The sequence below is a fragment of the Pelophylax lessonae genome (genome assembly GCF_965119305.1).
Source record: "Pelophylax lessonae genome assembly, chromosome: 2".
Classification (NCBI taxonomy): Eukaryota; Metazoa; Chordata; class Amphibia; order Anura; family Ranidae; genus Pelophylax; species Pelophylax lessonae.
Window position 1 is genome coordinate 187,768,676 of NC_138769.1, and position 13,272 is coordinate 187,781,947.

The window sequence follows — 13,272 nt, forward strand, 5'->3', positions numbered from 1 at the left end:
AGAGACCAGCCTCAAACCATCTGGCACAAAGTCATTTGAAGTGATTAGACCAAAATTTAGCTTTTTTGCCACAACTATAAACGCTACATTTGGAGAGGAGTCAACAAGGCCTATGATGAAAAGGTTCCTACTGTGAAACACGGACAATAGACAATTTAACACTGCAAGAGTACACTGCCTAATTACTAGAGATCAGCATTAAAGGCTTTGCTCACATTCACATGTTTTAATGTCGTTGTTTTAACTAAGTAGTAGTGTAGTTATTTGCCTTGTGTCATTTGTTTGCCTTACCTGTAATTGACACACACATTGCAGCTTCAATTTGCAGTGTCAAGGCTGATCTTTTCCCCTTGACCAGGTATTCATTCACCTAGCTTGTCCCTCAATCATCACTGACTGTGGAAACTTCTCACTGTACCTCATGTAACTTGGATTCTGTGCCTCTCCACTCTTCCTCCAGACTCTGGTAGCTTGATTTCCAAATGAAATGCACAGTCAGTGATGATTTGGGGAGCCATATCATCTGCTGGTGTTGGTCCGCTATGTTTTATCAAGTACAAAGTCAGCACAGCCTTCTACCAGGAAATTCTAGAGCAAGGACTTCATGCTTCCCTCTGCTGACCAACTTTATGGAGATGCTGATTTCATTTATTTCAGCAGGACTTGGCACCTGCCCACACTGCCAAAAGTGCCAATACCTAGTTTAATGATCATGGTATCACTGTGCTTGATTGGCCAGCAAACTTGCCTGACCTAAGCCCCATAGAGAATCTGTGGGGTATTGTCAAGAGGAAGATGAGAGATATCAGACCTAACCATGCAGATGAGCTGAAAGTCACATTCAAAGCAACCTTTCAAAGCCCCCCCCCCGAACCATACCAGGCCACATGCCCTTAACATTTGGGGGGGGGGGGTGGATGCTTGGGAGCCACCCCAAAGCACCTTGCCCCATGTAACCACTGTCCTTAAGTGGTTAAGATTGAACTAGACAATATTGTCAGTACTAAAGGGGCAGCACTTTTTTTTCATAAATAATGGCATCCATACCTGACTGTATTCTGTGATTTTAGACAATCATTTATTATTGTACTATCTTTTATAGTTCATACTTTGGTGCTCTAGTGGGGGGAGGGGCTCCCCTGGAGGAGCAATAGAGATGAGCAGGCAGCGTCACACAGATGCTTCATGCCTTCATCTTGTATTCACGCTGCGCTGGAGCCTGTAGAAGATGGAGGGAGGAGGTGGGTGGACCTAACACTCACACTAGGCGTACGGCAGAGGAGGAATAAGGCTCTTCTCTGAATGCTGGGGCCTCACACTCCTTGGCTCAGATCGTCAGACGCTGTGATGTCACTGGTTGCTACCAGTTTAGCGAGAAGTAGAGGCCAGTGGCAAGGCGATACAACAACAACAGGGTCTCTCTCTGCGCCGCTGTTGGCCTGCTGCCGATTCTGGATATGGAAGAGACTCGGGAGTTGGAAATATTTGGGGAGGGGGGGGGGGAATTGCCCCGATGGATCCGCCCCTGCTCTGTGAATGGATATTGTGAGCAAGGATCTAAGCGTAGGTCCCACTAATGCTAGAATAGGTGTTGGAAAACTTATAGTACATGACTTGTGGCAGATTCAGGTCATGCTGGAAGGCTTTACAGAACAGGCCCTTATCGACCCCCTCCAGGTCTGGAGGTTTCATGGTAAATTCTAGAAGCTAGTGGGTGAGGGTATAGAGACAAGGATCTGAATATTTATGGCAGTCTGACCAATCTCGAGGCTGGAGGCTTGGCAGGGCGGTCAGACACACCCATAAATATTGTGGAGCCTGGCCAGTAGGGGAGTTGGGAGGAAGATGGATTGAGGAAGCTGTGTTGTGTAGCCCTAGAGGGGACCCTGGATAAGCCGGTCTGCCTTCAGGCTGCAAGCTGGAGGTTGGAAGAAGGATCTCCACTGCCCTAAAATCTACCAGGGAAGGACAGACTTTATATCCAGGAAAGAAACTAGCCCAGCGAAAGACCTTAAAGCAGTTTCACCTACAGCTGCAAGACCAGGACAGTGTGGTTACCTCTACACCCCTGGGGCCTACAAGGGAGAGGGCTGCTAGTTGCTATACCCAACCAGTTCTCCCTGGGACAGTGCTGCAAGTCTGTTCTGGAATCCCTTGCCTTGGGGTACTCTTCGAGACAGCCAGGTGGATGGGCAATTTCTAGCTGGGGTCTGAAGAGGTTCATTTATAGAGAATGAAGTGCTCCTTACAGAGACTGTTACTGATCTGTTAAGAGACAGAAGCCACTCCAGAGGGAGTGGAAAGTCCAGGATCCAATATGTGTGCTTTTTGTACAGAAATAGGAAGTTTTGACCTCCAAGTTGTGTTGTGTCAAGCTGGGCATCCCATATACCCCTAGACCCTATCCAAGACGTTTACCCTAAATGAAACAATAAAAAAAACATGCCCATTGACTGGTTCCTGACTTTGAAAGCAAGTTGGAAAATGTGTGTTGCCTGGTTGTACAGCTATGGGGACACAAAATCCAGTGGCTCTCAAGAGGGTAGCACTCCAAAAGAGCCCCCTTATCTTGTCTTCTGGGTTTAAGAGACTAAGGCCAGCCATACACGGGTTGCAGGAAAGAAATTCTCTCTCTTTTCCCCATCAACTCGGACAGCGTTTTATGATAAAAGAATCCCTTCTGCCAGGCCATTGTCTTTTCCCGGCAGGGTAGGGTAGGGGGGGGGGGGAGTCATCCTGGCTGGGAGAAGACTGATAATCACAAGAGAATGTGACAGGCTGGTTGTTCCCAAGTTGATCGATTGATGCACATGCTCCTGCTGAACCGGCAGTAACTGAACCATGTATGGTCGGCCTAAGAGCCACCAATCCAACTTATCTTATTAGTACTGTTCCTCCACTCTAGTCCATCTCCTGATTTCAGTTGATTTTTGTGCATTGTAAGATGGAACAGTAAAGCACCGCCAGTGCCAAAGCACAAATGTAGCAGAAACTGCATTTGTAAGGAGAAAATGTGACTACTCTCATGTACATATAAAAATTACAAATATACATTCCTTTTAAACAGGGAAGGAATTAACTTACCAACCATCCAGTCCATCTCCTCTATATTGTCTCCATACAAATCATGTTTACTTCTTCCTCTGAACCTCTTAGTGGTGTAATGAGGAGTGTGGATATGCAGGAAAGATACAAACAGCAGAAAGGGCCCATTTTTACTCCTACAAGGCAGACAATTAGTCTATTTTACTTTTTGGACTTAAAGTGCATATAAAGTCAATACTTTTTTTTTTTTTTTTTTTGGTTATAGTGAGTAAGGAGGGGTGGGCAGAGGCAAATGGGGGAAATTGAGGTGTAAAGGGGAGTGGAGGGGGGCATGTAAAAGTTAGTTAAAAAGGCAGGGTCGGGTACTGAAATGAGCAGCAGGGAGTTTTGAATGCAGACATTAGCAGGGGGGGGGGGGGGGATTTGGAATGCAAAGATGGTCTGAAAGGGGGTGGATATGGATATAGAGATAAGCAAAGAAGGGGAGGGGGGGTCATTGTAAATACCCCTGGTAAATCGCTGGTCAGTATAATGTGCCAGTTATATCAATGTAAATACCCCTGTTATGTCGGGGTTCATTGCAAATTTTCCCAGTATAAATGTCCATGTTAAATTGGTGATCCATGTAAATACTCCTGTTCCATTGGTGGCCAGTGTAGAATTCCCCCTTACATTGGTAAACTCCCCCCATTACATTGGTGGTTAGTGTAGCTTCCCCCTTATATTGGTGGTCAGGGTAGACATTTCCCTGCTGCATTGGTGGTCAGCGTAGAAATCTCCTTGTTACATTGATGGTCAGTGTAAATTCCCAGTTACATTGGTGGTCAGGTTAGTGTAGTAACCCCCCCCCCCTTTTCATTGGTTGGTCAGTATGAAATCCTATTACAGTGGTGGTCAGTGCTAATCCCCCTTACATTGAAGATCAGTGTAGAAATGTCCCCGTTACATTAGGGGTCAATATAAATTCCCTATTACCATGGTGGTCAGTTTGGAAATCCTTCCATACCCTGGTGGCCAGTGTAAAATTTCCCTTACATTGGTGGTCAGTATAGAAATCCTTGAATACATTTGTGATCAGTGTAAATTCCTTAGTACATTGGTGATCAGTGTAGGAATCCTCCCTTACAGTGGTGGTCAGTGTTACCCCCCACCTTCCCCCTTACATTGGTGGTCAGTGTGAAATCCTGTTACATTGTTGGTCACGTGTTAATCCCCCTTTCATTGAAGATCAGTATAGAAATGGCCCCGTTATATTGGTGGTCAATATAAATTCCCTATTACCATGGTGGCCAATTTAGAAATCATTCCTTAATCAGTGTAGCATTTTCCCTTTCAATGCTGGTCAGTGTAGAATTCCCATTACATTGTTCATCAGTGTACAATCTCCTGGACCGGAAGGATTTGCCCCCTTAATGACCAGGCCATTTTTTGTGATTTGACACTGCATTACTTTAACGGAAAATTGCACGGCCACGCGATGCTATACTTAAATAAAATTTATGTCCTTTTTTGGCCCACAAATAGAGCTTTCCTTTGGTGGTATTTGACCACCTGTGCAATTTTTATTTTTTGCGCCATAAACAAAAAAAGAGTGACAATTCTGAAATATATATATATATATTCCACTTTCTGCTATAGAACATTGCCCCTCAAAAAAAAATAATTTTAAAATCTATTTTTTTTCATCCTTGTAAGGCAAATTTGTACTCTGCTACATATTGTTTGCGCAAAAGTCATCGAGTCTACAAACTAAGATTTTTGTCATTTTTAATTTTTATTTATTTTTTTACTAATAATGTCGGCAATCTGCAATTTTTAGTGGGACTGCGATATTGCGGCAAACAGATCAAACCCCTAACTGACATTTTTGACACTTTTGGGGTAGACCAGTGACATTACTACAGTAATCAGTGCTAAAAATATACACTGTTACTGTAATAATGACACTGGCAGGGAAGGGGTTAACACAGTGGTGATCAAAGGGTTAAGTGTGAGCCTAGGGGAGTGTTTTCTAACTGTATAGGGAAGGGACTTGTGAAATGAACATAGAGACCTGTGATCCTATATAGGAGGATCACAGGCGCTCTGATCATTTCAGAGAGAACAACGGTCTGCTGTGTTTACAACAGCAGACTGTCGTTCTCTCTCAGCGGGTAGCGATCGTGGGTGCCCAGGAGCTCTCCCATGAACCGCCGTACAAGTACGGCAATTCACGCAGCCGAGCTAGCCTGCCACAGTATATAAGTGGCGGGCAGTCAGCAAGTGGTTAATGGTCATTGTACATCTCCCCTTACATTGATGGTCATTGTAAATCCCCTCTTACATTGGTGGTCAGTGTAGAATTCTCCGTTACATTGATTGTCAGTATAAATTCCCTATTACGTTAGTGGTTAGTATAGAAATCCCCTGTTACAATGGTGGTCAGTGTAGAAATTCCCCACTTCAAACATGCAAAAGTTTTCAAGGCTCTGTTCTATGCAATTCATTTTGTCATTTCAATGCCTCCCAACTAATTTTGTTACACAGGATTTTTGCAACCTACTGCTCAACTGTTGGGTTGCTGCACCTATTTGTTATTTATTACAGGTACTTATATAGCACTGTACATTTTTATGCAGCACTTTACATATATAGTATATTGTACATTCACACAAGTTCCTGCCCCCAAGGAGCTTACAATCTAAGGTCTCATTCTCTTCCACTCTCCCTCATGGAAGGAGGTGGATATGTATATCATATACCCTGTCTGAACTGACGAATTGGGAGTGAATCTATGGCATCTCGTGAAGGCAATTGCTGCACTCGACAGTCCAGGATACAAGTATACTTTTTGTCGCAATTTTTGGGGTCCCTTTAACCCCATACCCCATGGTCCTACTGGGATTAGGAGCTCATCCATCATACTTGGTGTGGATCGGCATTTGGCCTCTCCCTCCCCTCTCCCTGTTTGAGTCTACTACGGTATTTGGATTTTGATATTTCTTTGGAAGAAATCATGGATGAATCATGTTAAGACAAGAAGCCTGAAAGGGGATTACAACATACACACATCCCTGATGAAGATTTGAACCTAAAGTTTGCAAATTATTTCGAAACGCGTTGGATTCACTATCCTCCCCCCCTTGGGGGTCTTCTCCCTATGGTGGGAGTCATGTATTCCCCTTTTTTCTTTTTTGTCATTACCTTTTGATTCAATATTATATGTGGTTCTACCTGCTCATGGTCAACCGTGGTTTTCTCCAGTTTGACCATATGATCAGGACTAGGCAATGTGGTTATTCAATGCTTGTATCATTATCATTTTAACCAGTTCTTAATAAACTATTATATTTTATTAATTTTTGTTTTTTTCTTTTTCCTTTGATTGCCTTAAAAATCCCCCATTAAGAGGAGAACAACCAATGTGTATTTAAAACAATCTAAGGTCCCTAACTCACATTCATACATACACATACTAGGGCCAATTTAGACAGGAGCCAATTAACCTACCAGCATGTCTTTTTGGAGTGTGGGTGAAAACCGGACTACCCAGAGGAAATCCACGCAGGCACAGGATTGTACAGACTAAGGAAGGCCATAAATTATGCATTATTTTCCTTTAACCAGCAGGTTGAAGGAAAAAAAAATGTTTTGATTACCCCATCAATACACCCGGTGTTAATGGGGTATTCTCTCCCACAGAGCAATTGTACTCTGAGAGCAGGAAGAGTTCCCTGCTGTCACAAAAAAAAAAAAAAAAAGTTCAGTATTGCAGGCTCTAGCAGGTGACACTGATCAAGCAAAAAAAAAAAAAAACCAACAGGCTGGTTGTAGACATCAACTTCTGTACAACCAGCCTGCCCATAGATGGATCGAAATTCGGCTGGTTCAGCAGGGATTTTGATCCATCTATGGCCGACTTAAAGAGGAAGTAAACCCTCCTCTGTAACTTGTACCTATAGGTAAGCCTATGATAAGGCTTACCTATAGGTAGTGTAAATATCTCCTAAACATGTACCGTTTAGGAGATATTTACCTTACATGCAGCCAGTGACGTCACTGGCGCATGCGCTCTGAAGGAACGGCCGCTCGTGCCGTTCCTTCAGAGCTTCGTGCCGTGACAGTGCGCGGGATCCCGGAAGATGGGTGACTGGACATGTCGCCTGTCATAGAGGTAAGCGGGCGGCATGGCGGGGGCTCATTCTAAGGTAAGTATTTCATAATGAGCTAGTATGCGATGCATACTAGATCATTATGTGTTTCTCTTGCAGGTTGCAAAAGGAAAAAAAAAATTTTTGGGGGTTTACAACCTCTTTAAGACTACACATGTAAATTTCCCTTGTTCACACCCAAACAGTGACTGCATCTGATTGGATGCAGTCACTGTTTGGCCCATAATTTCCCATCTGGCTCCATCAATTTTAAAGCTGTTTTTTGTTGAACCAGGTGGTGCTGACATGGTCACCCATGACTTAGATTTCAGCTAATTCAGCAGGAGTTGTGTATGCCTAGTTTAAAAATTCTAGTTATCTAAACAAATTCATCCATTTTTTTTTTTTTTACTACTGAAACAATACCTTCTTAGTTAGATTTCTATATATATTATGATAAATCTTTCTGTATATACAATATTCTACAAATAAATTGTTCAGTAGGTTAATGATATGTGTCTTGCAGTACCAATCCCATTTAAATGGATGCCCTTGCCCTGTCCCTAATTAAAGTACATTAATCGCCTACAATGGCCTGCTGCATGTACAACAATAAAAAGAGTTCCTGGAAATGTTTTTCAAATGTTGGCAACTATGTTGATTCCTCTTCTTTTAATTGCAATCTTGCTCCATTCCCATAATTGTATGTTGCGGTGGGGGTTTTTAGAACTAAGGGGCTGTTACGGGCTCTCATCAAAAAGCTGAATTCTGTCCGCCCTGTCTGCCTAGCTGTCCCATTCATACAATTCATGTTACAGCTTCTATGAATGAAATAGGATGTTGGATGAAAGGGCCGTAGCAATCAATAATCTGCCTGTCTTCCATTCAGAGATTGTTTCATTGATAGAAGTTGTAGTACAGCTTCGAGATTGGCACAGCTACGTGGAAAAAGTGGGCATAGAGGAAGATTTGATCTAAAATAAGAGGAATCAGCACAAGGGATACATTCTACTAAATAAGTTATGCCCCTTGCTGTTTTTTCTGTTTTTAATTTTAGGTTAATTTTGGCTTTACAGGGCCACCATTATAGGGAAGCTGTTGCTTTGCCCTGCATGGAAAACGCACAGTTTCACTTTAGATATTCACATCTAAAACCTACAAACTTTTACTGATGCTATATTGAAAAAAAATAATATGTTTATTCTTACCTGGTAATAAATGTTTTGGCCTCCTCAACTATCTGACTAACTTTGAACTCCATATCCATTGGTTGTTCGACGATGTCAAAGTTTCTCATTAATATGCAGTTCCAGTGCGGTAGAAATGCAAGGGCTACATACCAATATAGGAAAAAAAATGAGCCAAAAAATGCAAAAATAAAAAGCTTCCAGGGAATAATGATTAGATGTAAAAGTTTGATAACTAGCAGTGTAAGCACAGTGATAACGAACATCTGTGCATAAAACTTCATTTTTTTCCTGAATATTAAATGCACTTCACTTGGTCTTGAGGCTTCACAATCGTTAAAAAGAGTAAAAGGAGTACCAAAAAAATAATCAAAGCCGTGGTTTAATGGATGGTGGCAAAAGTCAGTCCTTGATTCACAATTTACACCTAAGTGCCACTTTCCTGTTTAAAGCAAAAATAAAATATAAAAGGCATTTTCAATTTTATTTAGACACAATAAAATAAAAAGCTTATTAAAAATGAGAACAGAAGACAGAGATCTCAGATATCAGTGTGCCATAAAATACTGCTGTAAACGAACATTTCAAAACAATATTATTTCAGGTCATGTTAAAAGCAAGAGAATAGTATGTTGTGATTTGGAATGAGAAGTGTGATTTTGTTCAAACTTTTCACAACAACTTTTCACAACAAAATTAACAAATTTTTGCCATGGGTAACATTTTGTGGAAGTAAAAAACTGATTTTTTACTCAATGAGCTGCTTAGACTAAATATGCTTTGAAAAAAGAAGACCTGATTTTTGACACAACAGAACTGGGGTACTGGAAAGGAGCACCCATAACCCTCTGGAGTCATTTATTCTTTTCATTGCCACTGACGTAACTATTAGGGCTCATTGACACAGGCATTGCCCCAAAGAGTGATCAGCTGTACTTTTCAGAGAGCATTTGACTGGTGACAAGGAGGCGTTCTGTTGTCCCCCTCACTACCTGTTTTGACCTCAAAGTCCCCACTAACTTGAATGGGTCACAATAAGTAGGCAGTACTTCCTTCCAAACATAACAGAAGGGGGGGGGGGGAGGAGTGCCCACAGTATGTGTATACCCCATATGGCTGCCTTTGCAGTTGGGGGATAGTAAAAACGGGGCTCAAGTGACTGTTTTTGCTGCAAGTGTACACTGCTATCGCTGCTGGAAGTTTGTTTTTATTTTTCTCCCAGCTGTTCTTATGGACAGCTGCACTCATGCCCTTATATACTGCTGGTAAGGTGCCCTCCCACCTGACCCCCTCCATTTAACCGGGGCTTACCTGTCCCTCCTAGGTGTCCAAGATCTCCTTGGAAAATGTCAGGATGAAGAGCTGTGGGAGATCAGTGAACATCTATTTGCTGATCTCTCATGTAAAATATATCAATTTTAGAGTGGTTAAATCTCAGCAACTCTATGAATAGAGGAGCTGGATGGAAAGAACGGTCATAGTTGGGCTCTCTTGATGAGAGCCCATGACAGCCCCTTAGTTGTTTTAAAGTGGTTCTAAAGGCTAAAGGTTTTTTTACCTTTATGCATTCTATAGATGTAATTACCACTGCTTCTGAAACCACCACTTGCGGGAGCCCATTTAGGGTTCCGGTGACATTGACTTATGCTACTAAAGGACTACAAAAGGACTCAAAAAGACTTTCACTTGTTTAAGGTATGACTACCTTATGGGCCAGGGGCACCAGGAGAACATTTAATGGGCACAAAGAAGCCCTTCTGTGCTTTTAAATTTGTTGTATTTATCAAGTTTTAGTAAAGATTTTTTATTGCTATTTAACTTTAATTGATCTGAAGTCACCTGAGGACAATCCTAAAGGGGTGAATGCATAATTGGCATATCACAGAACTGGGTTCACACCTGGGGACATAAAGAGATAGAAAGGATGCAGTACATACTGGATGTCGAACATGCAGTAGAGCTATTTAAAGGAGGCTATATTGCCATTGTCAATGACAACAATAGTGTTGAATGCATTTGCAGCAAGCCAGTCAGGAAGTGGACATGACTTGGCATAGGTAATGGAAGGCCCCGTTAGTAAAGGAGCTTGTGGGCCTAGGCTCCTTCCCTAGTGAACGGTACCCAAATACTGGGTATGACTCGTGGCACAGGGCATCCTAGGGACCCAGCCCTAAAGTCTCAGAAGATGGAGTGAGGTCTTAGAGAGAATAAGCAGGGTTGATGTAGAGAATCAAACTTTGCAGTATTCAAGTGTAATATACGGATCAAAATCACTAGAGTGAGGCGACTGGTTACTGGGCTGGTGGGGACTGGTGCAAGCTCTGTGGCACTGGTTAAGAAATGCTGCACAAAAGTAAGAAAAGATCTATTAAGTGTAATGAGAAACCGTTGTCCATTATCTACAGTATAATGTAAAGAGTCACAGAAGTTGGGCCATGGATTACAAGGAGTTAGTTATATGTTTGTGAAGAAATGGTGGAGGGCTTTCCTAAATGCCATACTTGCATTATGTAATAGCCTCAGCCTGCCTCTGGAGTCACTAGCAAGTGCTCTCTTCTTGCCCCATGTACAAGCATCACCCACAACTCTGGGATTTTTTTTGTCATCTGTGTCCCATTGGTGAGATTTCTTTTCACTTTCTGTCCCTTAGCCAAAATAGAAAACATGAGAGAAAATCCCTCTAAAATGAGGGAATCCCTAAACATTTTTAGAAGCCCCCATGCACCCATGTATACTTACGTACGAAAGGAAACACATGTTGGGTGCGCACGCAAACGAAAATCAATGAAAAATAAATATTAGGTATTACCGTGCATACCGGAGTGAGAGCAATAATTCTAGGGTCGTCATTTATGGTTCACTCTAAAATGACGAGTTGTAATGGTTTTAGGACATCCCTGTTGGTCAATTTTGTGTACCATAGTTTTTCACCACGCACAGAATTTTGAGACTTTACATATTTGGTATCCATTTACTAAACCGTTTGGTAGATTTACCTTTACTTTCTTTGGGGACAGAAAGTAATGAGAAATCAACCCAGCAAGGACACAGACTGCACTAAAACATTTATTTTCAGTAAATTAGGGAAAGGATAGAAGAATCTCTGTCAGGGTATTAGAATTGGCTGTGTCTTCCTATCCCGGATACCACTGCTTTCCTCATTTGTCATCCTGCTGACACAGGGATAGTAAATGAGAAAACAGACAGCGATAAATACTTGAACAAATTCATTATTCTCCCATGTCTACCCAAATTCTTAAAAACGTTTTGGCCAGAGTTTAGGTTAAATAAGTCCTTGTTCTTATCTACTCATACAATCTGATAAGTACTCTCTGCAGTTTAACATGACAATTTTTTTTTATTTCTGCATTTAAAGGATTTTTTTAGGGTGAAACATGATTCTGGTGGAATGGTTCTCAAGCAAGGACCATGAGAAATATATAATATAAATCCAACCTGCTAACATATTAAGAACTAAAATTTTATTTTTATGTGGACTGACACTTTTGAAAAGGATGACAATGCCTTCACCCCAATATTTAATTTTATCCGCAAACAAAGGTTGAATTAAGCAAGGTGGACACTGAAATATTACATACGCCAAATATGGATACTTCTCTGCAATACTCACCAATAATTCCTGTGGAATAGCCTTGTTGCTTTAATATCTTTGCAAATGTTGTTTCATTACTGGGAAGACCACCAGATGCAGCATTCCACAACAAAACCTCATACCCACTGTGTCCTGTCATGCCTAAAGACAGGAAAATGGAACAAGGAAGAGAAGCATCAGTAGTTATACTACAATTAATATACAACTCTAATTTATTAAACAAATAGATAGAGGACAAAATAGAGAGATAGATAATATATTTTATGGGAATGCAATGCAACATCCATAGAGGAAAAAAAAATCTCCTGAATTAAAATTTCCTCTTTGTCATCAGAGAAGGAGTTAGGGAGAAAAGGTCTCAAAAACTATTCTAAAGAGCACTGTATTTTCTCAAAATACATGTAAAATGCTTTTATTTTAATAGCGTAATAATGCTATTCTAATAGATATTAATTGCAAATTCACAAAAACTAAGCTTTTTTTGGCATTCCGGACATGTCAGGAGCTGCACTTTAACAAGTTGACCACCATTGCATCCACAGCAAGGTCTTTAGTCACAATGTCCCAGGAGCTGTGTTCTACCCAGAATTCACAGGTAGATCCTCAGCGAGGAAGATAAAAGATCTCAAGACCAAGCCTCCAGACCAGTGCTTTCTAGAATATAATCCATTAGCAAATTACCCTAGGCCCTTAGCTCAGCTCCTGCTGAGGCCCAGACTGCATATAGCTCTGTCTCATTAGCTATCTCCAAGAGGCAGCAGCCCCAGAATACCTGGAACCCTCATAGGAACAAACGCTAGCAAGTAGGGTTGAGCGAACACGGACTGTATTATTCGTGTTCGTACCGAATAATTGGATTTTTGTTACCCGAACACGGACCCGAAAACTTTACTGTATGTTCGGGTAAAAATCCGTGTTCGGTCATTTTATTTCCGGGTTTTGTATGCATTGGCGCGCTTTTCATGGCGGGCTTTCAACAGCCAATCAACAAGCGTTTAACTGGTGTGCCTTAAGCCATCCCAGCCATGCCTACAAATGTATTAGTAGCTGTGATTGGCCATCTGAAGCATGTGACCAAGTCTTTATAAGTTCGAGACCCAGCGCCGCTGCGTCATCATGCTGTAGTTCAGGGACAGAGCACACATCGTGCTGGCTGCTGATTAGGGACAGACAGGCAAAAATCATTTGTGTCCGGATAGAATTGAGGGACAGGTCGGGGTGTTTTAGGCAGGGCGAGTTGTAGGGCATTTTAGGGCGAGGCTGCTGATTTTTAGGGTCAGTGTTCTACAATCGATTT

The 13,272-nt window shown here is 41.7% G+C and overlaps 1 protein-coding gene across 1 annotated transcript in view; it reads right to left on the reverse strand.

Annotated features, from left to right (window-relative positions):
- The window catches only part of LOC309548514 (arylsulfatase D-like), a 51,372-nt gene that overhangs the window by 23,163 nt on the left and 14,937 nt on the right, over window positions 1-13,272 (reverse strand). Inside the window, exons 4-6 of the mRNA XM_082248471.1 lie at window positions 11,994-12,116; window positions 8,384-8,804; window positions 3,085-3,221 (exon numbers count right to left, since the gene is read on the reverse strand). Of these exons, the coding sequence (XP_082104597.1) occupies window positions 3,085-3,221; window positions 8,384-8,804; window positions 11,994-12,116 (681 nt within the window). The remainder of the gene's footprint in view (window positions 1-3,084; window positions 3,222-8,383; window positions 8,805-11,993; window positions 12,117-13,272) is intronic.